Source organism: Fringilla coelebs, assembly GCF_963513975.1.
Source record: "Fringilla coelebs genome assembly, chromosome: 6".
In the NCBI taxonomy this organism is placed as follows: domain Eukaryota; kingdom Metazoa; phylum Chordata; class Aves; order Passeriformes; family Fringillidae; genus Fringilla; species Fringilla coelebs.
Window position 1 is genome coordinate 2,519,408 of NC_140034.1, and position 25,349 is coordinate 2,544,756.

General features: G+C 53.8%; 1 protein-coding gene across 5 annotated transcripts; it reads left to right on the forward strand.

The window, feature by feature from the left end:
* On the forward strand, positions 1-23,880 carry FRMD6 (FERM domain containing 6). 5 transcript variants are annotated; one of them, XM_084207237.1, is made up of 15 exons: positions 4-107; positions 1,844-1,962; positions 9,171-9,355; positions 10,301-10,391; positions 10,491-10,624; positions 11,224-11,300; positions 13,124-13,310; positions 14,443-14,598; positions 15,133-15,198; positions 15,282-15,350; positions 16,008-16,182; positions 17,938-18,273; positions 19,266-19,391; positions 20,739-20,830; positions 21,268-23,880. In XM_084207237.1, the coding sequence occupies exons 3-15, from the start codon at positions 9,257-9,259 to the stop codon at positions 21,550-21,552; spliced, it is 1,893 nt and encodes a 630-aa protein (XP_084063363.1). In that variant the 5' UTR covers positions 4-107; positions 1,844-1,962; positions 9,171-9,256; the 3' UTR covers positions 21,553-23,880. The 5 variants fall into 5 exon arrangements, with proteins under 5 accessions (XP_084063364.1, XP_084063363.1, XP_084063362.1 ...); XM_084207236.1 differs by having other exon boundaries at positions 5-103; positions 9,168-9,355; XM_084207235.1 differs by having other exon boundaries at positions 5-103.
* The last annotated feature ends 1,469 nt before the right edge of the window (positions 23,881-25,349 follow it).

Here is a 25,349-nt window from a genome sequence, read left to right on the forward strand (position 1 = left end):
GGGCTCGGCACGGCTCGGCTCGGCACGGCACGGCGGGGTTCGGCACGGCACGGCTCGGCTCGGTTCGGCACGGCTGGCACGCAGCGCGCTCCCGCAGCCGCAGGTAGGTGCGTGCCCGGCGCCCCGCACCGCGCTCCCGCCCGGCTCAGCCCGGCTCGGCTCAGCCCGGTTCCACTCCCTTCGGCTCGTTTCGGCTCGCTTCGGCTCAGCCCGGTCCGGCTCGGCTCGCCCCCGCGGGGCCGTGCCGCGGGTGGGCCCGGCGCGGCCGCTTGTTGCGCTCGGGGGCGAGTTGGAGCCGGAGCGGTGCGAGCGGCCCCGGCTGCAGGAATGCGAGTCATTTCCTCCGCCCGCCCGCGGGAGCTGCGGCTCCGCCGGAACCCCCCCACGGCCCCCGACGGCCGCGACACGGCCGCGACACAGTCGCGACACCGCCACGGCCACCCCGGAGCCGCTCCGGCGCCGGGCGCGCTCCAGGGGCGCGCTCGCCCGCGGGACCCCTCGCCCCTGGGTCGCACTCGCCCACGGGTCCCCACATCTGTGGGACCCCTGGGTCACACTCGTCCCCACATCTGCGGGACCCCTGGGTCACACTCGTCCCCACATCTGCGGGACCCCTGGGTCACACTCGTCCCCACATCTGCCGGACCCCTGGGTCACACTCGTCCCCACATCTGCGGGACCCCTGGCCCCTGGGTCTCAGCCACCCGCGGATCTCCTTTCCCCTGGGTCACGCTCGCCCACGGGTCTCGCTCACCCGCGGGCCACCTTGTCCCCTCACCCACAAGTCTCACTCACCCTTGGGACTCTTTTCCCTGGCTGGCACGCACCCACAGGTCCCCTCACCCATGGGACCCCTTGCTTTCACCCACAGGTCCTCTCACCTGTAGGTCGCCCTCACCCATGGGTCCCCTCATTTGTGGTTCACAGTCACCCACACGTCCCCTCACCCCTGGGTTACACTCACCCATGGGTCACTTCACCCGTGACACCCCTTGCTCATGGGTGACACTCACCCCCAGGTCCCCTCATTCCTGGTTCACAGGTGCCCATGGGTCCCTTTGTCCCTGGGTCACACCTGCCCTTGGGTCCCCTCTCACCCCTGGCTCTTGCCCACAGCCCCCCTTGTCCCTGGGCCACACTCACCCAGCTGTCCCCTCACCCCTGGGTCGCACATCCCCAGAGGGTCCCCTCACCCGTGGGTGCTCTGTGCCTGTGCCACCTCTTTCCCGTGGCTCATGGTGACCCACAGGTCCCCTCAGCTGTGGTCCCCACCATCTCCTGGTTCCCATACCTGTGATCCTCTCATCCATGGATCCTCCTGTCCCTGGGTCACCGCCACCTGTGGGACCCCATTGTCCCCGGGCTCCCCTCACCCTCGGGTGCCCCCCACCCCATGGAGGTGCTCAGGGTGCCAGCTGCTCCCTGCTGGTGTCCCTGATGGCCCTCTCTGCGCTTCCCACCGGGAATGCCATCCCTGACACGTTCTGGATAAATCCATGCAGCTCCTAAGCCAGGCTTTATCTGACCCGGTGCCCTGATGGCAGCGGGGAAATTGGGCTGAGCTTTCCCAGCGCCATCCTTGGTGTTCCTGTGTCCTTTGACTCGCCCGTGGGAGTGAGGCGCATCCCGACCCTGCCGTGCCCCTGGCCCCCTGCCACCTTTCTGCCATCTCCCATTCCTGAATCCTCCTCTTCCTGCTCGTGCCCAGTGCCTTTCTGGCCATCAGGATGTTTTTCCCTCGGAGCCAAACTCTGCTTTTCCAGAGCTGCTTTCCGCGTGGCACCGATGGAGCTTTGCTGCTCTGCCTAATTCTGGGCTGGTTTGTGTTGGTGTTTTTCCACAGGGCTCGCTCTCCCTCTCCGAATCTTGGATAGAGCTGGGATTAATTCGAGCTCTCTTGCCTGAAAGAGATGTTCCGTTTAAAATTCCCAATCCCGAAGGCATATTGGAGTTTGGTTCTAGGTACTGGATTTTTACTATCGGTTTTTAAAGGGGTTTCTTTTTTTTTTTTTTAAACTGGGTTTATTCAGGCTCTTTAAACCCCGAGTCTGTAAGCAATTATTCCATTACATGAAAGTCAGGACGCTGAGAAAGATTAATTCAGACCAGATGTAAAAATAAATGGGAATTTGAAATTAAGATGATGTCAGTTCCCTCCTGCTAAAAAAAAAACCCGGCAGCCTTTGGACTCCAGATGGAGTATACAAACCATGGCGCTGGTTAAAATATCTGCCTGCTCCTTAATTGAGTTTTATACTGCTTTTTTTCCCCCCCCTTGACTGAAAAGTGGGCTTTGGATATTTTTCCCAAAAAGCTTTCCCCGATTGTGGCCGGGGCAAGGGAGTTGATGGAGGCTGTGGCGTGGCTGAGGAGCTTTCCCAGCTGGAAAACTGGAGAGCGGCGCTGCTGAGGGAAGACAAATCTCCCTCTGCCTACCCCAGGATTAAAAAAAATCAGGAACTTGGTTTGGCTTTGTTTTGCTGGATTTGGAGCTGGAGGCGAGGGCGCCACAGAGGGCAGCAGGAGCTCCGGATAGTCCAGGCATGGATTTGAATATTTTGGCATAAAATGGAGCTGGTTTTTGGGTTCTTGTGTGTCTGCAGAGCTCTTTGCATCCCATTTTTTCCCCCTCCGTGTGCAGCAAGCACATTCCCCAGAGTGGGAATGGGTTTGGGCACCAATCCCGTGTAGAGCAGCCTGTGAGCGGGATATTGGGAATGGGGCTCCCCAAAACTGCCTCCTACTGGGAAGGAAAGGTTTGCCCAGGGTCAGAGCATCTTGGGGGTGTGTTGTTATAGAAAATAATGTAAACATTCATCATTGCATATTATTAATATTAATATTTACGTGGCATTATTAATTATTTAATATTATGTTGTTAATTAAATTTAAAATATGACTTTAATTTCTAAATAGGGATCCCCGTGGTTTGGAGACTCAGGGCTGTGCTTTCTGTGGTGCAGGGATTTGGGATGGTGACTCTGGCCCTTGGGGCTGCTTTGTGGTGCAGGGATCCCGCAGCCAAATCCCAAGGGATTTATGGCAGCTGCTGCTGGTGTGGGCTGCAGCCTGCCCACGGAGAGGGGAGCAAAGGCAGAGCTCCACATCCATGTGCAGCCTTGGGAGTGATGCCTGTCATCCTGGGAGTGGGATCAGAGCTCTGGGAGCTTTGGGCTTGTTGGTGCTGGGGGATGGTTCCTAAAATGCCTGGGAATGCCGTGGGACAGGCTGTGGAGCTGGATGGGAGAGCTGGGCTGCCCTGAGCACAACTCTCTCCAACCCAGTCCTGATATTGTTCTAATCCCAAAGGCTCAGGCAAAGTTTCCTGGAAGGAAATCTTATGGAAGGGGCTGGTCCTGGAGCAGAGGAGGGAAGAGGAAGAGCAGGCGTTGTCCCTCCCCTCCCTGGAGCCCTTGCCAGGAGAAATCCATCTCTGTGTCCATCCCTGGCAGAGGCAGGGACGCTTTATTTATATTTTAGTGCTCCAAAGTCAGGGAATGAAGAGGCCTGGGGTGACTCTGCTGTGGGCTGGATGGAAAATCAGTGCTTCAGGCTGGATTCTGCTCCGTGCATGATGAGATAGGCAGGGCAGGAGCTTCCTGAGCTGCCATGGCTCAGCCTGTGTTTCCCCGTGGAGTGTGGTGTCCCATGGGGCTCATCCCCAGCAGGAGGGGACATCATCCCATTTTTAGGATGATCCACATGGCCCAGCCATTCCTGCCCGTTGCTGTTGTCCCACTGCAATAGCCAAGGGGGAGGAGGATGAGGAAGAGGAAGAATGTTGAAGAAGTAGGGACAGACGAGCTCCTGGAGGAATTTTCTTTGGAGAGGCTTTTTGGATACCCCCAGCAGTCGGGGGCATCTGCTGAGGCTGGTGGGGGCTGGTCCCCGGCTGCCCAGGCTGAGTTTCCAGCATCCAAATAGCTTTTGTGGTGGATGAAGTAATGGAATATTTATAACTGAGTCCTTTTTCCCAGTGAAGGTCTCTTTCATCTGCCTCTCTTCATTAGGAGGAAACTGTTGAGTTCATGAAGAATTGGAGACGATTTTAATTACGGGGCAACCGCAAGCAGGAATTAATCTGGGTTTTGGGTTCGGAGAAGCTGCATTAGGGGACGGCCCTAAAACTTGTAATAACAGCTCTGTGCATACCTGTGCCTGTGATGTGGGGTGAGACCCACTCCAGACTCTTCAAAACAAGAAATTCCTGCCCCGTGAATTCATCTTCCCATCTCACCCCGCGCTCTGGGCAGCCTCTGGCTGTGGATGGCCCCTGCCTACGTGTGGGTCCTGGGCTGGATCCCTTCCCTTGCCCCTGGGGTGCCTCAGGAGGGCTGGAACAAAAGCCTGGAGGTGGGTTAGAATCAGGGAATCGTGGAGTTTTTTAGGTTGGAAAAGACCTCTAGGATTGTAATCGATCGTTCCCCCAGCACTAACCCGTGTCCCCAGGTGCCACAGCCCCACGGTTTTCAATTCCTCCGGGGATGACAACGTCTGATAGAGCTGCATTTTTTGGAAAAGTGGATATTTTGGCTAGGAGGGATGGATTTGTTTGATGGAGGAATGGACAGGATCTGCCTGGAGGCTGGGTTGAGCAGGGGGCACTGGGATGTCTGGTGGGCACCACAGAGGGACAAACCTGACCCAAACCCACGAGGATGGAGACTCATCTGCTTCTTTCAAATCCATTTAAATCCACGGAGAGGGAAGAGCGCTGCCCGTCCACCCAGCCTCGCTTCACACACGTGGAATCTGGAAGAAAACCCCGCCTCAGCCAGCAAGTTCAAACCATGTTCAATCCCCACCCTGGAATTACATCCCAATTTCTATTTCTGACGAGATCCTGCTCCAGCACCTCCATCTGAACCAATCCCAGGCTCTGCCTGCCCTCGGATGTGTTTGCAGGACCCCGGGATGAACAAATCCCTCGCCGAGTCAGCAGCGCCAGCCCCGGCTGCTTTTCCCAGGTTTTTTGTGGGATGTTTTCTTTGCAGCTGAGCTTTGTGACAGGATTTATCCCATGGCATCAGCACCACGGAGGGAGACAATATTCCAGCAGCCTGGGCCTGGAAAACACGATGGATGGAAGGAATTTTCTCAGCTCTGGAGTCACGAGCAGTTTGCAGTGCCTTCCTATGGAGTTTTAATGCTCTTTTCCCCATAGCAGGGAAAACATGGCTGGAAGACCTGGATCTCCTCACTCTGCTGATCCATGCCCAAGCCCTCATTCCCAGTGTTTTTTCCAGCTGACTTTGGATGGAAAACGCTTTAGAAAACTGCCTGGGGTTGAGGTTCCTGCTTGGAGTGTGGGGTGATCTGTGTCACCCCCTCTGTTCCGGGGCAATCCAAGGGGGCTCTCCCTCCAATCCAGGATCTTTCCAGCTTGGAGCCAGGAAGGCTGGGCTAGATCTTTAAAGGTCCTTTCCAACCCAAACCATTCCATGCTTCCATGTTTGTGCCTCTTATCAGCACTTCCTCCGGAGCAGCAGTGACCCGGCGAGGGCAGCGGCGCGGGGTCCCAGGGAATCAAAGCCCACATTGTGGGAATGAGCAGCAGATGCTTGGAAAGAATTTCCTGGCATCTGGCTGGGGCTGCTGCAGGCACAGCACCCTGGAAAAGGGCTCTGTGTGTCCCCTGCTGAATCCCTGCAGCTCCCAGGGCTGGCAGAGCCCCTGGGAAGCACCTGGAACTGAGGGGATCTCCATAGGGACCGTCCCTGTGTGGTGGGCTGATGGAATGTTCCCACTCAGCAGCAGGAGCTGGGATGTTTTCTACACAAATACCAAAATATAGGGTTTGGGCTTGGGTGGTTTTTTTCCTCTCCCATGTCCGTGCTCTGCTGACGCCAGCTCGTGTGGTTTAATCCCTGGTGCTCTGGGATCAATCCAGGCTGCAGGAGGAGGAGGAAATGCAGGGACTGGTGTGGGGATGAACAGTCCCAGAATGCCAGAGAGTGACAGGACAAGAGGGAATGGTTTAAAACTGGCAGAGGGCAGGGTTAGGTGGGATATGGGGAAGGAATTCTTGGCTGTGAGGGAGGAGAGGCCCTGGCACATGCTGCCCAGAGGAGCTGAGGCTGCCCCATCCTTGGAAGTTTTCCATGTTGGACAGGATTGGTGGAAGGTGTTCCTGCCCATGTGGGGGAGAGAATCCCAGTGATGGATTCTCCAGTGGCTCAGCAGTGGGTGCTGCCCATGGCTGGAATTTCGAGCCAGCTTGGGAAGAAGCTCTTGTGCAGCCCTGGGGCTTGAGGAGCCTGTGGGTGGGAGCAGGATACGGAGGGTGCTGCAGGAGCCCCGGGACGCGGCTGCTTTGCCGGGAACGCCGCCCCTCCCCAGCCCAGCCTCACAAGCCACATCCCACCAGCGCCCAGCCGGGCCAGGACGTGCCAAATTCCTTCAGCCCTGCTCTGTGAGCGCCGGGATCTTCTTGGGATCTTCAGTGAGCCCTGACACCACCCCAGCCATGGCTCTGTCACCTCCCGTCGGGATTGCCACGGCCGGCACGGCCTCAGAGCGTGGATACCATGGAGAGGGGCCAGGCACGGCCGCGGTGCAGAGCTGCGCTGCAGGGATGCACTGCATGCATGCCGTGGTGCTCCAGCTCAGTGCATGGGTGCCACAATGCAGGGGTGCAATGCAGGGGTGCACTGCGTGGATTCCATGGGGTTCCAGCACAATTTATGGATGCTGCAATGCAGGGGTGCGCTGCATTTGTGCCATGATGTTCCAACTCAATGCATGGATGGCACAATGCATGGGTGCAATGCATGGCCACAGATGCAATGCATGGATACCGTGACATTCCAGCTCAATGCATGGATGCCACAATGCAATGCTGCAATGCACAGGTGCGCGGCATGGATGCCATAATGCTCCAACTCAATGCATGGATGCCACAATGCATGGGTGCAGTGCGTTGGTGCTCTGCATGGTTGCACGTCTGTGCTTCATGGATGCAATGCATTGGTGCCATGATCTTCCAGCTCAGTGCATGGATGCCACAATGCAGTGCTGCAATGCACGGGTGCAATGCATGGCCATGGATGCACTGCATGGATGCCATGAGGTTCCAACTCAATGTATGGATGCCGCAATGCATGGGTGCAATGTGTAGGTGCAATGCATGGCCAAGTTGCATATCTGTGCTGCATGGATGCAATGCATTGGTGTAATGATGTTCCAGCTCAATGCATGGATGTCACAATGCAGTGCTGCAATGCACAGGTGCCATGATGCACTGCTGCAATGCACAATGCACTGCATGTATGCCATGATGTTCCAATGCATGGATGCCCAATGCATGGGTGCAATGTGTAGGTGCAATGCATGGCCACATTGCACATCTCTGCTGCACGGATGCAATGCATAGGTGCCACGATGTTCCAGCTCAATGCACGGATGCCCCAATGCATGGATGCAGTGGAGGGCCATGATGCACACAGATGCCACACAGAGAATCCATGATGTACCACCACGATGCATGGATGCAACGTGCAGGTGCAATGTATGGCCAGGATGCAGGGATGCAGTGTGTAGGTGCAATGTATGGCCAGGATGCAGGGATGCAATGCATGGATTCCATGCACATTTGCAGTCCAGAATCCCCCATGCAGGGACACAGCCTCTGTGCTGCACTCCCAGAGTGCCCTGGCCATGGGAAAGCATCGCCTCCGGATTTCCCAACTTCTGCAAAACCCCAAGAACCACCAACAAAAAGTCACCTCAGGGCACTTTCCCCCCTGTGCTGCTGCAGGAATTCCAGGCTTTCGGAAGGCAAAGGCGCTTCCATTTAGACCAAAGCAAATATTTGGTGACAAGGGGGACACTCTGCTGTCCGGGTGCCAGCGTAAATCTGGGCTAGGAAAGGACTGAACTAGGTCAGAGTTTAAAGTCCTTCCTCGTGGTGTCACGTGGGAATTCGTGTCCTCGTGGATGGTGGGGTGAAAAATGATTTGGGAATGTACACCCTCGGAAATGAGAGTTCCCTGGGTCAGTGTTAGGATGGATTTGTTGGCTCTGAATGTCAATTCCAATCTGCAAATCCCTGTTGGTGCTTGGATTGTTTTATTTCACCCCAGTAAAGAGTCAGAACTGGAGGGAAGGATGTTGGAAGGGATGTGGGGATCCTCTTAGGATTTCCTTGCCTTTCCATGGCTGGCAGGGAACCTCCTGCTTCCAGCACCGCCCCTTGCTGCCCCAACCGGGTTATTCCCAGGGGATAAACTTCTATTTATTTTAACTATGCCAGAAAAGCCTTTCCTGAGGTTTTCCTGAGCCTGAGCCAGGAGAATCAAACTGCTGGCTCAGGTTTTTGGGGCTGGGCCAGAAACCATGAGGGTGGCTGTGGTGGGGTGGCTGTGATGGGGTGAGGTGTGCTCCGGGTTTTTTGGGGTGCCTCGGTTTGGAAAGCCAGGTGTCTGCTAAGGAAGGCAGGAGGCTCCCCTGAAATTGAGAATGTAAACCCTCCCCACCCCTCCCAGTTGTTATAAATTTTAAATTAAGGGGCTCTCAGGCAAAAAATATGGGAGCAGGAAATCACAGTTCTTTAATAGGGAAGAAAATGAAAGGAGAAAATAAACAGTGCAGTGAACCAAACCAACACTGCCAGAGCCAGAGCACAGCCTGACAGCCTGTGGGTCAGGGTGCTGCAGCAGGGCCATTGGAATTGTGGCTCAGCCCTCCTGCAGGGCCAGGGGTGGTTCTGCTGGAGCAGGGATCCTGGAGAAGGGGGCAGAATCCTCTGGAGATCCAGGGGCAGAGGCAGCTGCTGCTCCTCTGGGAATGCAGTGGAGGAGCCGTGCTGGTGTTCCAGAATCTCCAGATTATATCCGGGTAGGAATGCTTGGCTCCTCCCTCTGGGCTCACATCTCCCATGGGATGCTGTAGCTCTTATCAGCCCTGCAGGGACATTCCATGGCCTCTTATCAGCAGGGGTCTGCCCAAGGGAGGAGTGGGTGTGGAAGAGATAAGGAAAAACTGCCCAATGGACAGAAGCCAACTGCCATACAGATGGTGATAGAACACACCTTCCTGGCAGTCTGGAGCAGGGGGACACCCCAACATGAGCCCACACCGTGTGGGGACGTGCTGGTGGGTGGGAGGGACGGGGGTGCAGCTGGGGAGCAGCGGGTGCCGTGCCCAGGGCTGATCCCCCCTTTTTCCAGCAGGGATGGCACCCGCGGAGCCCGAGGCCGCCCCGGCCCGCCGGTGAGGTGCCCCCAGCAGCCCCCCCGAGCCCCCTGGCCAGAGCACGATGAACAAGCTGCCTTTCCACAACAACAGAGTCATGCAGGACCGGCGCAGCGTGTGCATCTTCCTCCCCAACGACGACTCCCTCAACATCATCATCAACGTAAGGAACGCCCCCTGCCCAGCCTGAGCCTCCCTCACCCCCGGGCTGTGCTTGCACACCCTGGGTCTGGTGTGGAGCCTGCCTGGCCTGGCTCTGCTGGGGAAATGCACACTAGTTGTTCCCCTGGGGGTTGCAGTGGTGTTTTAGGCTCTGCTGAGTCTCCTTGATGGATGTGATGCTGGGTTTGGGGAGGGTGGCTTGCTGCTGGGCATCCCACAGAGCGTGGCACGAGCCCCGTCACTCCACCAATCCCTTCTGGATGGCTCTGCAGCCTCCTCTAGCCCAGGGAAGAAACAGGAGGGGCTTTGGCTCTGATTGGGATGGAGCATTGAATGTGACATTCCCCCACTTTTTGGTTTTGTTTTTTTGTTAACTCACCCCCACCCAATGTTGCTTTTAAGTCGTGAAAATATTGAAATTCCATTCCAGACTTAAAGGGAGCTTATAAAACAAGATGGAGAGAGGTTTGGAAAGAGGTGGATAATGATAGGATAAGGGGAATGGTTTTAAACTTAAAGAGGAAAGACTTAGATTGGATCATAGGAGTAAATCCTATCCTAGGAGGGTGAGGAGGCCCTGGCACAGGTTTCCCAGAGAAGCTGTGGCTGCCCCTGGATTCCTGGAAGTGTCCAAAGCCAGGCTGGACAGGGCTTGGAGCAGCCTGGGATGGTGGAAGGTGCCTGTGGGATGGAATGAGACTGTGAATATTCTGATTTCTGCCCCCAAAACATCTCCCCAGTGCTGGGTTCCTCCACCACCCCCTGCTCTCGAGCTGCCCCGTGGTCCTCTGAGCATCCCACCCCTGGCAGAGCTCTGCTCCAGGCTTTTGGGCCAGAGCTGAGCCCCACAGCCCATCCTGCCACCCTCATCCTGCTCGGGGTCCTGCTGAGGGGTTTGGTGGGCACAGATGCATCCAGGGCTCATTTCAGGGTTTTTTTCTCACAGGTGAAGATTTTGTGCCAAGAGTTACTGGTGCAGGTGTGTGACCTCCTGAGGCTGAAGGATTGTCACCTCTTCGGGCTCAGCGTCATCCAGAGTAAGTCAGGGGGCCTAAGTGTGAAAATCAACACTTCTGGTGACGAGGAGGTCCCAGTTCCCCATCCCCCCTTGCTGATGCCACCTCTGTCCCTTGCAGACAATGAGCATGTGTACATGGACCTGGCCCAGAAACTCTACAAGTACTGCCCCAAGGAGTGGAAGAAGGAGGCCAGCAAGGTCAGCGGTGAGGTCTTGCATGGAGAGCTGAGGCCACCTCTGTCCCCATCACAGGTCACTCCCAGGAGCCGGGAATGCTGCCAGGGGGTGGGGGGCACTTGGTCAGTGTGGGGCTGGGGGTGGAGGTGCAAAACCACGACCCTGGGGGTGTCACTCTGAGTGCCACCATGTGCCCCAGCTGGGGCTGTGTCCTCCATGCTCCGTCCCTGGAGCCTCTGGGTTTTTTTCCCTCTGATTTTTCTTTTCCTCCCTTATCCTTCAGCAGAATTTTTGAGGTTCCTTCTTCCAAATTCTGAAATCAGTTTGGGTTTTTTTCTCCCCAAAGCACCTTTTCATTCTTTCAGTGCTGAGGGGGTGGTGTCCAGGCTTGAGTGCTGGTGGAAGAATGGTCTGGGAGAGGGAGAGCAGCAGTGAGGTGTTGCAGAACTCCTGGGCTTGTCACACCCAGCCTTTTAAAATCCAAATCCCCTTCACTTCCAGCATTTCATGTGGAAAAATGGGTGCCAAACCCTTAACTGAGGAACAAAAACCCCGTCAGTGCCGTGGGGGGCAGGGGGTGGCTGTGACAGAGAGCACCCCAGAGAGCTGAGGAGAGGGGCTGGGCTGTGATGCTGGGATCCCCAGGGGATTCCTGAAAACCTCCTCCATTCCAGGGCATCGACCAGTTTGGCCCCCCCATGATCATCCACTTCCGAGTGCAGTACTACGTGGAGAACGGGCGGCTCATCAGGTAGGGAGTGCCCCCTGCCCGCCACCTCTGGGGGGGCTGGGCACATTCTGGGGGGGCTGGGAACCTCCTGGGGTGGTTGAGCACATTCTGGGGTGGCTGTGCCCCTCCTGGGGTGACTGTCCCCTTCCTGGGGTGGCTGTGCCCCTCCTGGCATGGCTGTCCCACTCCTGGGGTGGCTGTGCCATTCCTGGGGTGGCTGTGCCCCTCCTGGGGTGACTGTCCCCTTCTTGGGGTGGCTGTCCCCTTCCTGGGGTGGCTGGGCACCCTCTGGCATGGTTGTGCCCTTCCTGGGGTGACTGTGCCCCTCCAGGGGTGGCTGTGCACATTCTGGGGTGGCTGTGCCCCTCCTGGGGTGGCTCTGTCCTTCCTGGGGTGGCTGTGCCCCTCCTGGGGTGGCTGTGCCCCTCCTGGGATGACTGTCCCCTTCCTGGGGTGGCTGTGCCCCTTTTGGGGTGGCTGTCCCCTCCTGGGGTGGCTGTGCTCCTCTTGGGGTGGCTGTCCCCTTCCTGGGGTGACTGGGCACCTCTGGGGTGCTGTGTGCTGCTGAGCACACCCCAAGAGGTGGGGCTGGTTGTGGGTGGGTGCTGAGTGGTTTCTCACAGGGCCAGGTGGGGACATTGCCCCCAGACAAACCTCTTGGGGGTGGGGATTGTTGTGTTTGGGTTGTCCTCAGAGGAAGGGAGGAATGATGAGTCTGACTCTGTGCTCTCAGAAGGCTCATTTATTACTTTAAGATACTGTATTGTATTAAAGCATGCTATGCTAAATTATACTAAAGAATACAGAAAGGATACAGACAGAAGGCTCAAAAGACAATAATAAAAACTCCTGACTCTTTCCAGAGTCTCAACACAGCTTGGCCCTGACTGGCCAAAGAGTGAAAACAACTCCCAGCAGAATGCAATGAAACAATCACCTGTTGGATAAACAATCTCCAAACTCATTCTAAAGCAGCAAAACACAGGAGAAGCAAATCAGACAATTATTGTTTTCCTTTTTCTCTGAGGCTTCTCAGCTTCCCAAGAGAAAAGTCCTGGGTGAAGGGATTTTTCCAGAAAATGTGAATGCACAGGGGCTGATGTGTTTGGGGGTTTAGCACAGCCTGATTTGAGCTTACCCACGGCTGGGTGGCAGCTGCAGCTCCTGCTTTGGGGCTAAAATGATGCCCAGGTTTTGGGGACACAGTGGCACCTGCACAGACTTTTTGAGGGGGCTCCTCCACCTGGCTGGTGAAGCAGCTGGGTTTGCAGAATTTTAACAAACAGGGAAGAGGGAACAAAACCCTTTGGTGCCCCCTCCTCGAGGGCTTCCCAGCGGGTGTCCCCTGGCTGCTGACTCCTCCCTGTGTCCCCCTGTTTTGTGGAGGCAAACAAACTCCACAGCTTTGTGAGAGTTTGAAGCTGGTGTGTTTATTACAGCATGTGGGGATTGCTCTCCTTAAAAGACACAGGCACCTCTGGGAGCTACAGGTGCTTTTTTATCCCCCTCCCAAATACATCTGCATGCAATTGCACAATAGGTTTGTACATATTCATTTTTACTGATTTTGAGTGAGAGTTGCTGCTGATTCTTCTTTATCAGAAGGAATTCCTGGGTGAGGTGGACCTGCTTTGTTGCAGTCTTTTTGGTTTTTCTGTCTGCCCCCCCTTATCTCTGTCCTTTGGCTGAGGCACTTTCTCTGAGCATAGGTTTTTTACTAGAACAGGCAGTCAGACCAAACAGCCACGTTTCCAAACTACAGACTTAACTCAAAGACGTGCATTTCACCTAAATCAAACTGGATTTCTGCCCTGGGAAATTCCCACTCTGTCTCCCTTCCCCAGTGACAGGACAGCTCGGTACTACTACTACTGGCACCTGAGGAAGCAGGTGCTGCACTCCCAGTGTGTGCTGAGGGAAGAGGCATATTTCCTGCTCACTGCCTTTGCCCTGCAAGCCGACCTGGGAGACTTCAAGAGGAACAAGCACTACGGGAAATACTTCGAGCCCGAGGCCTATTTCCCTGCCTGGGTAAGAAATCCTGCTCTGCTCCCTGCTCTGGCTGCATCCTGGGTTAATCCTGGTTGTAAATAACCTGGGACAGTGGGGTGGTTGTGAGGGTTCCCAGGATGAGGTGAGAGATGAGACTCCCAAGTTCTCAGAAGGCTGATTATTATATTATATTATATTATATTATATTATATTATATTATATTATATTATAGTATAGTATAGTATAGTATATATTATAGTATATCATATATTATGGTATATATTCTATTCTATACTATATTATATAATATAGTATATTATATATTATAGTATATATTATAGTGTATATATATAGTATATATAGTATATATATTATATTATATTTTATTATATCACATTATATCACATTATATTATATCACATTATATTATATCACATTATATTATATCACATTATATTACAATATTCTAAAACTATACTAAAGAAAGAGAAGGGATACATCAGAAGGCTTTACAAGAATGATCATGAAAGCTCATGACTGACTCCTCAGAGTCTGACCCAGCTGGCTGTGGTTGGTCATTAATTAAAAACAATTCACATGGAGCCAGTCAAAGATGCACCTGTTCCCTGTGAGCTGCAGGGATGCTCCTGAAGGATTCTCTGTGCCCACCACCCTCCCAGGGAAGGATTCCCAGTTCCCACTATCCCACCCATCCCTGCCCTCTGGCACTGGGAGCCATTCCCTGGCTCCTGTCCCTCCATCCCTTGTCCCCAGTCCCTCTCCAGCTCTCCTGGAGGCCCTTTAGGTGCTCTGAGCTCTCCCTGGTGCCTTTTCTTCTCCTTCCCAACCTCTTTTCTTGGTTTTGGCCCCAAATCTGCCCAATTCTCCTTTTTTCACACATCTCACTGAGCAGTGGTGGCCCCGGGCCCGTGTCCCCAGCCACACAGGGAGCCCAAGTGTCCCCCAGCACAGGTGTCACTGTGGAATGGCCACATGGAGCACACTTCCAGCAGGAAATCCTGCTGGCAAGAAGTCCCTGGCTGCTGTAATGATTTCATTTTTGCTTGGAGGTCTCTAGAACAAAGCTCCCCTTTGCCCTTTTCCCTTGAAACCAGCGCTCCCAGGAGCCAGCACGGGGCAGCTGGACAAACTCCTGTCCCCCTCCAAACAGGTGGTTGCCAAGAGGGGCAAGGATTACATCCTGAAGCACGTGCCCAACATGCACAAGGACCAGTTTGCCCTGACAGCCTCAGAAGCCCACCTCAAGTACATCAAGGAGGCTGTCAGGCTGGACGACGTGGCCGTGCACTACTACCGCTTGTACAAGGTGAGCCCTGGCCCTGTGGCTGTGGGGATCTGGATTCTGGGAATGCCCTCCCTGAGAAATAAATGCTGGTTTTGCTCTCCTGGGAACAAAGCAGTTGGTTTGCTGGGAGAGGGTGAGGTGTTTGAATTGAATCTCAGAATGGTTTGGGTTGGGAGGGAGCTTAAAGCTCATCCAGTGCCACCCTGTGCCATGGCAGGGACACCTTCCACTGTCCCTGGATGTTCCAAACCCTGTCCAGCCTGGCCTTGGGCACTGCCAGGGATCCAGGGGCAGCCACAGGGCCCCACCACCTTCACAGGGATGATTTCTTCCTCACATCTAATCTAAATCTCCTTAGTTCAAAAGCGTTCCCCCTTTTCCTGTCACTCTCTGCCTGTGTCCAAAGTCACTTTCCATTTTTAATTTGGCACATTAATCATAGAAGGGTGACTGGGGTGATTCTGGGAGTATCCCTGGGCTGAGATGCTGAGGTGGGGTGGATTTAACCACTTCATGCTGCAAATTGTGTATTTAAAAGCATTTTTCCCCCCTTAGGACAAAAGGGAAGTGGAGGCCTCCCTGACTCTGGGGCTGACAACACGGGGCATCCAGATTTTCCAGGTAGGTGATGAAGGTGCTGGCTCAGCTCAGCTCCATGCCCCTGCCAGAATCCTCAGCCATGGCTCCCTCTCCTCTTTTTGCAGAACCTGGATGAGGAAAAGCAGCTGCTCTACGACTTCCCATGGACAAATGTGGGGAAGCTGGTGTTTGTGGTGAGTGCCACCACCTCCACCTGGAGCTCTGCTTCCAGCTCTGGGGTCCTCAGCACAGGAGCTCTTGGAGCAGGTCCACAGCAGGCCACAGAGATGCTCCATGGGCTGGAGCACCATTTCCTATGGAGCCAGGCTGGGAGAGCTGGGGGTGCTCACCTGGAGAGGAGAAGGCTCCAGGGAGAGCTCAGAGCCCCTGGCAGGGCCTGAAGGGGCTCCAGGAGAGCTGGAGAGGGGCTGGGGACAAGGGATGGAGGGACAGGAGCCAGGGAATGGCTTCATTGAGATCAGGGTCAGATGGGATATTGGAAAAGAATTCTTCCCTGTGATGGTGGGAATGTCCTGGCACAGAGAAGCTGTGGCTGCCCCTGGGTCCCTGGAAGTGTCCAAGACCAGGTTGGATGGGGCTTGGAGCACCGTGGGTTGATGGAAGGTGGAAGGGGGTTGGACTAGGTGTTCTTTTAGGTCCCTTCCACCCCAAACCCTCAGTGACTCCCCCATCCCCAGGCAGGGCAGGGCATCTCCTGGGCGTGGGGCGCTTTGGCCCCGACCCGCAGCAGGCGACACCAACCCATGGGCTCAGCGAGGAGCTGCAGCAGGGCTGGGGGAGAACTGGAGCCTTCTCCTCCTTGGGGCTGACCCCTCCCTTGTCCCACGCAGGGCAAGAAGTTCGAGATCCTGCCGGACGGGCTGCCCTCGGCCCGCAAGCTCATCTACTACACGGGCTGCCCGCTGCGCTCGCGCCACCTCCTGCAGCTGCTGAGCAGCAGCCACCGGCTCTACATGAACCTGCAGCCCGTGCTGCGCCAGGTCCGCCGGCTGGAGGAGAACGAGGGTAGGTGCCCCGGGCCCCAGCCCCGCCAGGACGGGCTCCCAGGGGAGGGCACACCTGGAACAGCTCCCGGTGCTCCTGTGGAGGGATGGGTGTGAGCCCCGCTGCCGTCGCCGGCGTCCCGGTTCTGCTGCAGCACAGCTTTGCCAGTGTCCCTCATCCTTGTGAAGGCATAAGGTCTTCCTCCTCTTCTTTCCTCTCCTCATCTTCTCTTTGTCTTCCTCATCTTTCTCTTTCCCCTCTTTCTTTTCTTACTTGTTCTTCTTGTCCTACTCTTCTTCATCCTCCTCTTCTGCCTCAACGTCTTACTCTTTCTCACCCTTTTCGTGTGTCCCTTCCTCAGTGTCCCTCATCCTTGTGAAAGCATAAGGTCTTCTTCCTCTTCTTTCCTCTCCTCATCTTCCCTTTGTCTTCCTTATCTTTCTCTTTCTCCTCTTCCTCCTTTTATTATTTGTTCCTCTTGTCGTACACTTCTTCATCCTCCTCATCTGCCTCAGCTTCTTCCTCTTTCTCATCCTTTGTCTTTTTCTTCTTTGTCCTTTTCTTCTTCTTCCTTGTTCTCATCTTTATCCTCTTCTTCTTATGTTTTCCTCCTCACACCATCCTCCTCATCTTCTTCCTCATTATCATCTTCATCCTACTCTTCTCTTGTTTTCTTCCTCCTCTTCCTTCTCTTCCTGTTTCTCTTCCTTCTCCTCTTCCTCTTCTTTCTCCTCCTCTCCCTCCTCCTCCTCTTCTTGCTCCTTCCTGTCTTTCCCCTCCTCATCTCTCTTTCTCTTCTGTATTCTTCTTTTTCCTCTCTTCTTCCTCCTCATCTTCTTCCACCTTGTTTCATTGTCTTGCTCCTCCTCATCATCCTCATCTTCTTCCATCTCATCCTCATCCTCATCTTCTTCCATCTCATCCTCATCCTCATCTTCTTCCTTCTCATCTGCATCTTCTTCCTTCTCATTTATTTTCTTCTTTTCCTGCTCCTCCTTATTTTCTGTCTTCTTCTTTCCCTTCTTCCTCCACATCTCTTCCCCTTCTCCCTCCTCCTCCTCTGTTGAAGGAACAGCCCAGCACAGGAGCTTTGCAGCTCCTGCCCCACCTTCCCTAATGCCACTGGGACAGATCCATCTCCAGCTGTGCCAGGGCTCTGGTGACAACTCCTCTGTGTGCCAGCACATCCGTGCTCCTCCAGGGGATCCAGTTTTCCCTGGAGGTCATGGGAATCCCTCTGATCCCGTTCCCCCTGTGGTGATGACTCCACCAAGGGGTAATCAATGCTCACTCGAGGTCACCAAAGGTGGAATTTTTCTTCACTCGGGGTCACCAGATGTGGGAATGCTCCTCACTTGGGGTTCACCAGATGTGGTGGTGTTCACAGGGGTCCCAGGACGAGGGAAGAGAAGAGAATGTTGACTCCATATTTCAGAAGGCTGATTTATTATTTTATAATATATATTATATTAAAAGAAAATGATATATTAAAACTATACTAAAAGAATAAAGGATTTCATCAGAAGGCTAGCAAGGAAAGAAGACAAATGGAAAATGATAACAAAACCTTGTGACTGACCAGAGAGTCCGAGCCAGCCGGACTGTGATTGGCCATTAATTAAAAACAACCCCATGTCACCAATCACAGATGCACCCGCCGCATCCCCCAGCAGCAGATAATTAACGTTTTTCCTTTCCTCTGAGGCTTCTCAGGAGAGAAAAACCCCGATGCAAGGATTTCTCTCATAAAACATGTCTGTGCCTCCCCCCCTGCAGAGAAGAAGCAGTACCGGGAGTCCTACATCAGCGACACGCTGGACCTGGACATGGAGCAGCTGGAGAAGCGCTCGCGCGCCAGCGGCAGCAGCGCCGGCAGCGCCCGGCACAAGCGGCTGTCCCGGCACTCCACGGCCTCGCACGGCAGCTCCCACACCTCCGGCATCGAGGCCGACCCCAAGGCCAGGGAGGGGGGGCCCGAGGACGCCTTCTCTGGAGCCGGCGCCCACCGCAAGCTGAGGACCTGCAGCTCCATGACCAGCCACGGCAGCTCCCACACCTCGGGCGTGGAGAGCGGCGGGAAGGAGCGGCTGGAGGAGGATTCCCAGGATGATGGTGAGGCGCCGCCTTGGGGGGTTGTTGTAAATCAAAGGAGGCTCCGACGAAGGGGAGAGAGGAGGATGCACCTGACTCCACCATCAGAAGGCTGATGAATTACTTTGTTATGCTGTACTGTGTGCATTTCATCTAAACTGAATCTGCCACGCGCTCACTCTTGCTCACAACTGCCCAGACCTGCACTCCTCTCTGATTCTCTCAGTCCCACACACACACCTGGCCCTGACAGGCCAAGGGAACAAAACATCCTCACTGTGGGCAAACAACCTCCACTCTGCATTCTGCTTTAGCACAATGCAGGCACAGCAAGCCAGATAAGAATTGTGTTTTCCTTCTTCTCTGCTTGTCTCACAGCTTCTCGCTGTTCAGAGGGCATGTGCATACCACAGGTTGGTTGGAGGGTGTGTGGTGGTGTTTGCAGGGGTCCCAGCTCCTGATTATTGTAGATTGTCAAACACTAAAGATTTTAATTTTTTTAAGATTTCTTTAGGAGGGGTAACAGCTGTATTGTAAATGATAGTTGTTATTTTAACAGCATCTTGCACAATTTATTCCTGCAAGTGGCAGATTTGCTTTCTGCTAGTTTTTATTATTGAGGGAAGAGATGAGAATCTTGACTCCATGTTTCAAGGCTGATTTGTTATTTTATGATATATATTATATGAAAAGGAGATGATATACTAAAACTATACTAAAATAATAAAGGATTTCATCAGAAGGCTAGCAAGGAATAGAAAAGAATGACAATAAAATCTTGTGACTGCTCACAACCTTGACCCAGGTGGCTGTCATTGGTCATCAGGTAAAAACAATTTCACATGCTGGGTAAACAATTCTCCAAACCACATTCCAAAGCAGCAAATCATGGGGAAGCTGAATCTTCCCAGGAGAAAAGATCCTAAGGAAAGGATTTTTCATAAAATATGTCTGTGACAGAGGGTGCTCTGGAGGGGCAGGGCTGACTTGTCCTGTCTGCTGGTGTCCTGCAGAGATTGAGATGCTGGTGGACGACCCCCGGGAGCTGGAGCAGGCGGGGGAGATGGAGGTGAGCCCCGACATGTGCGTCTACATCACCGAGGACATGCTGCTGGCCCGCAAGTTCAACGGGCACTCGGGTAAGCTGGAGGCTGCTCCTCTTCCCAGTCCCCCAGTGCAAGTCACCCCTCTGGGAGCTGGGATGGTCTTTAAGGTCTCTTCCAAGCCTGGTCATTCCGTGTGTCCTGGTTCAGGGAAAATTTGGGAGAAAGGCTCCCAAGGGGGCCCCTCCAGAAAGCAAACCCACACGGGCCCTCCCCTCAATGGGTTTGGGAGGGATTCCTGGAGAGAAGTGGACAGAACCTGTTTATTGAACAGCACAGCACCCCCAGCACACAAAATGAACAATACCAGGTGACAGCACTCTGTCACTGCTCTGAAAACGATGGCAAATCCAGAAAGTCTCTCTGGGGTGGTCGCTCTGGTATCAGTCCCTCAGTGCTGGGGCAGCTGCTGCAGCCACAGGGTGCAAACTCTGGGTGTTCCCAGATCCCAGTCTGGAGCAGGCTCGAGTGGTTCCAAAAAAGGGAAAGGAAAAACAGTCCAGGGAAAAATTTGGACTGCTTAGCTAAAGTAACTAATGAGCAGAAGCAAAAAACCAAGAGCAAAGCAGGAGCAAAGCAAAAAGCAACAGCAGCACCATGTACTGCCCCATCTGTGTGTCCTGCCAGCCGTGGGGGAGTGGCTGATAACAAAACCAAAACTGATAACAAAACCAAAACAAAACTTTCACTCTTCCAAGCCAGTCCAGAAGGCACAGAAGATAATATCCAGCATGAACAGCACACGTGAATGGGGATACAAGCATCATAAGGTCACCCTGGGGCACCCTGGTTCTGTGGTGTTTGGCAGAGCAGAGTTAGCCCCAGGTGTCCGTTTGGGATGCTGGGAAAAGCTGTTCACCCAATGGGTTGAAGGAGAGATGGGGTAAAGGAAAGAGGAACCTCTCTCAAGTTGTGTCGGGGGACGTTTGGATTGGATATTGGGAAAAATTCCCTCACAGAATGGTTTGTCCAGCCCTGGCACAGCTGCCCAGGGCAGTGGTGGAGTCCCCATCCCTGGAGGGATTTAAAATCCCTGGGGATGTGGCACTTGGGGACATGGTCAGTGGTGGCCTGGGCAGTGCTGGTGAACAGCTGGACTCCAGGATCTTCTCTGGAGCTGTGCCTGCACCCGGAAAGTCACTTGCAGCTCTGAGCTGGGAGATACTGGGAGGTCTTTGGGGATGCCAGGCTCCCTGGGGACAGCTTTGGATGCCATTTTGGGGCAGATTTGGGATTCTTGGTGGGCAACGCTGTTTGCAAGTGGGGCTGTTGGGCTGAAGGCGCCTCGTGGCGCTGAGGGAGCTTTGTCCCCAGGGACAGCAGGAGTGGATCCCAGGCCAGCTGAGCCACCCCAAAATAACCTTTGCACCCTCCTTTGTGCAGGACTCATCGTGAAGGAGATCAGCTCCTCCACCTCCAGCTCCTCAGAGACGGTGGTGAAGCTGCGGGGGCAGAGCACCGACTCCTTACCCCAGGTACGCGGGGCTGGGGCTTTGGGATTCCACAACATCCCTGGAGAAGGGGAGGAGGCTTAGAGGGGCCCTTATTGCTCTCTGCACCTTCCTGAAGGGAGGCTGCAGACAGGTGGGGTCGGTCTCTGACAGAACCAGAGGATTCAGTGTCAAACTAGATCAGAGAAGGGACAGGTTGGATATCAGGGAGAAATTTTCCACCGAAAGAATAATAAAGCACTGGAATGCTCTTCCCAGAGAGGTGGCAGAATCACCAGCTGTGGAGTGTTTAAAAAAGCCTGGACATGGCACTGGGTGCTATGGTCTGGTTGAGGTGTCAGGGCATGGGTTGAATTTGATCTCAGAGGTCTCTTCCAACCCCATCATTCTGTGAATTCTGTGAATTCTGTGACCCCGGGGGCTCCCTGGCACATCCTGAGCCTCCTCTTGGCTTTTCCCAGACAACGTGCAGGAAACCCAAGACATCAACAGACAGGCACAGCCTGAGCCTGGATGACATCAGGCTCTACCAGAAGGACTTCCTGCAGCTGGCCAACCTGTGCCAGGACACGGCGCAGAGCTTCACCTTCGGCTGCGCCCACGGCCTGGACGAGGAGGGGCTCTACTGCAACGGCTGCCTGGCCCAGCAGTGCATCAACATCCAGGACACCTTCCCTGTGAAAAGAACCAGCAAATATTTCTCCTTGGATCTGACCCACGACGAGGTGCCCGAGTTCGTGGTGTGAGCGCGGGGAGGCTGCGGCGCCGCCTCGCCCCGGCCCTGCCCTGCTCCCTGCAGCCCCGGGGGTCTGGAGGAGGGACAGGACAGGAGGGGATCCCCGGGCACAGAGCGGATTCCAGAGGAGTTTGTGCCAAACACAAGTTGTCTTGTTGCAGCTGGCGGGAGCACGGCTCAGCTGGAGCTGGCAGAAGCCCACCTGTGTTTTCTCGTGGCCTCTCTCCCCCCCTCCTTGCCCCCAGGTGACTCTGGGGTGGCTGGAAAGTGCCAGACTGTCGTGTTCAAGCCAAGCCAAAGAAATGTAAATAACCCTAAAGGCCAGTATGGGAAGGGAGGATTAAGCAATAACCAGCCAGGGATCTCCGGGCGTGGTGATGCTCCATGGAGGAAGGCATGGCCAGCAGCTCCTGGGGCAGAGCACGATCCCAGTTTTTCCAAAAACACGTGCTGGAGGTCAGGCCACAGCAGTCCCAGCCACGTGGATGATGGCTGGAAGCTCTCAGAGCCATTTGCAACTTGTTTTTATATTTTTCTCTTTTTTTTTTTTCTTTTTCTTTTTTTTGTGACAGCAAAACCCCAAAACCAAAACAAAAAAAAAAAGAACTCGCCCAAAAGAACTCACCCTCCCCAAAAAAAAAGAAAGCAAAGCAGGATGGAAAAAAATAAATCCCCTATAAGGATAATGCAATAATGCATTCCAAACATTGAATATCAAGAGAATACATATATAAATATATCAAGGTATGTATGTTTATATATGTCTGGATCTTATAGACCCATTTGCATTTTACTCCTGCTCTGAAACACCTTTTATACAAAAGATCTGCCTCTCTTCTTTCATGAACTCTATCAAAAATCCTATTATTTTTTTTTCCTAAGCACTACTAAGGTGAGAAAACAGACTTTCCTCTTGAGGAGAATGTGCATCCTTGCCTTGTCCGTGTGGCTCTTCCCACTGCATCTCCCTTCTCTTTTCCCAAGGCTTTTCATGCATCCTTAGGTGTCTTACAGCTGGAATAATTCTGCCAGAGGATGATGGTGATGTGCTAGGAAAATCCAGGGGTGGTTTCTGAGTGTGTCCCAGGGAAGGCAGACAGCCCAGGTGGAATATTTGCTGATTGCAGAGTTAATTATCACAGCACAATGCCTTTGTAGTGGATATTTTTAATTAGAGTTTAGCCATTGACAGCCAAAGTTTTGCCATATTTTGATACACCACCGTTTGTTTTTTTGTTGTTTTTTTTTTTTTAACTGGAAGCTTTTCTTAAAAAAACAAACCAAAAAAAAAATTATAATTATTTTATAAATAAGCACAATCTTATTTTTATAAGAAATGTTGGGGGAGGGAGCTGAGAAATGGGAGCTGGTACCAAAAGAAATGGAGAGTAGCTATAGGCACAGTGCAAAAAAAAAAAAATATAAAAATCTCTTGGGATGTTGGGATATGGGAGAGCTGCTGTGGGACTGTGGCACTGTGCCCCCACCCCAGAGCTTTACCTGGCCCTGCCTGAGGGGTTTTGTGGGCAAATAATGTCAGTGTGCCCCGTTGGCAGGGCAGGATGGTGTCCCTAAAGCATCCTTGTCCCCCTAAATCCACACAGGGCAGCTGGGGGGATGCTGCTGGGGCTCAGGGCTCTCTACCCCACTCTGTTTGGGGGACACCCCACTAAATACCCCAAAACCTCTCTTTGGGTGTTGGGATAACATTTGTGAGTCACAGCTGGGATTGCAGTGTGAGTTTCCATGCTGGCACAGGCAGGAAAATTCCCCAAATTCATCCCCAGCCTCTTTTTCCCCCCTCTGCCAGCCTCTGGGTGCTCTCCTTGGGACCCTCACCCTGCAGAAACACAGAGCTGGAGGGAAAAAAAGGATAAAACGAGTAAAGAAATGCTCAACTCTGCTGAGAAATGGGGAGGGAGCAGCCCCATCCCGTTATCCTGCATCCAGGGCTGGGGTGGAGCAATGGGGTTGGGATGGAGCTTTGTCCCTGCAAACAGCAGCAGTGCCAGGGAGCAGGGGGACACCGAGGTGCCACTGTTTATTCCCAGTTTTCCCACAGGTGGCCGTGCCCTCCTGCCCTTGGGGCTGTTCCCCCTGCAATAAGGAGCTGTCTGTCTGTCTGTCTGCACAAAATAATCCTTTCTGTGAAAGGATCTTCCCATCAGGGCTGATGGGAGAGCCCGGTGACTGTGTTGCAAAAGGAGCAGGAAAAAAAAAAAGAAAAACAAAAAAAAAAAAGAAAGAAAGAAAACTCCAGGAAAATCGAGTGAAAATCCCCGGAGCGAAATTCTTTTGTACCAATGAAGTTTGTTGTGTGCCTTTTGCAGAACGGCTGGAGGTGACAATAAAGTGACAGTTGTTTGCATCACTTTGACTCCTGGAGGTGTAAAATGCTCCCAGGCTGAAGGGGCAGATGCAGCAGGGCTGAATTTAAGGGTGACCTTGCATTTATTGTGTTCTCTGCTCAGGTTAAGGCAACTCCTGCCTCAGGCAGGGCAGTGGATGGGCTGAGCCTTTCAGCCCTGATTTTCGGTGGGTTTTGGTGGTTTTTGGTGATTTTGGGAAGTTTTTGTGGAAGTTCCAACGCTCTGGAGTTGGGAAGAGGCGCAGGGGGAGCTCCTGAAGGGAGTGTGGAGTGTCCATAGAAAGGATCCTGGGGGGATGCTCAGGGGGTCCCCACCCTTCAGGAGCTGTGGGGATGGAGGGGTCCCAGCCCCCAGACCCCCAATCCTGCTCCCACCCTCGGGGGGAGCAGCACTCAGTGTGTGCTGAGTGAGCCATCCTCTGCCTCCCTCCATCCCTCAGGGACAGTGGGATGGGGATTTGGGAGCAGAACTCAGTGTGTGCTGAGTGAGCCATCCTCTGCTTCCCTCCATCCCTCAGGGACAGTGGGATGGGGATTTGGGAGCAGCTCTCAGTGTGTGCTGAGTGAGCCATCCTCTGCTTCCCTCCATCCCTGCTCTGCTCCTCAGGGACCCTGGGATGGGGATTTGGGAACAGCTCCCAGCTGAGTTTTCCCAAGGGGAGGAAGCTCCACAGCTCTGGTCCAGGATGTGATTCCAAGCAGGATCTGATGGTTTGGGGTGGTTCTCAGGGATTCTCCAGTGTCTGATGGGAGGTTTGTGCTGCCTTTCCCCTCCACAGCACCCAGGACCACCCTCCCATCCCCCACTGCTGCTAATTAAACTCAGAACATAATTGGCCAGCTCTTTTCCATGGGATTTTGGGCCAGGTTTGCTGATCCTGGCACCTCCTTCCTAAAGCCAAGAAAAACTCTGGAAGGCACCAACACCCACAACCTTTCCGTGTCCCCATTCCCAGTTTCTGGATCTCAGTGGATTTATCCTCTGCAGGACCCAGGGAATGGCTTCCCACAGCCAGAGGGCAGGGAGGGATGGGATATTGGGAATTGGGAATTCCTGGCTGGGAGGATGGGGAGGAGCTGGGATGGAATTCCCAGAGAATTCCCTGGACCCCTGGCAGTGCCCAAAGCCAGGTTGGAGCAACCTGGGACAGCGGGAGGTGTCCCAGGAATGGGATGGGATTTAAGATCCTTCCCAAACCCAACCCATTCTGGGATTCCATGATGATGATGATGATGATGATGATGATGATGATGATGATGATGATGATGATGATGATGATGATGAAGAGCCTGTTTTCCATAGGGAAGCAGCATCAGTGCAGCCTCCAGGGTGGTTTTTCCCTGGATGCAGCCACGTCCCATTTTGGGGCTGGGGCCCTGGATCCTGCTGCCTTTGCCATCCCAGCCCTGGCACGGAGATGTGCCACTGCCCCTCCCCT

What these genes read in the sequence shown, in the direction of transcription:
- FRMD6 (XM_084207238.1), top strand. Translation starts at nt 9,257, where the DNA reads ATGAACAAGCTGCCTTTCCACAACAACAGAGTCATGCAGGACCGGCGC. An exon ending in GGAGGATTCCCAGGATGATG is followed by an intron (nt 18,274 to 19,265) that starts GTGAGGCGCCGC and finishes GGTGTCCTGCAG; the next exon opens with AGATTGAGATGCTGGTGGAC. An exon ending in GCACCGACTCCTTACCCCAG is followed by an intron (nt 20,831 to 21,267) that starts GTACGCGGGGCT and finishes GGCTTTTCCCAG; the next exon opens with ACAACGTGCAGGAAACCCAA.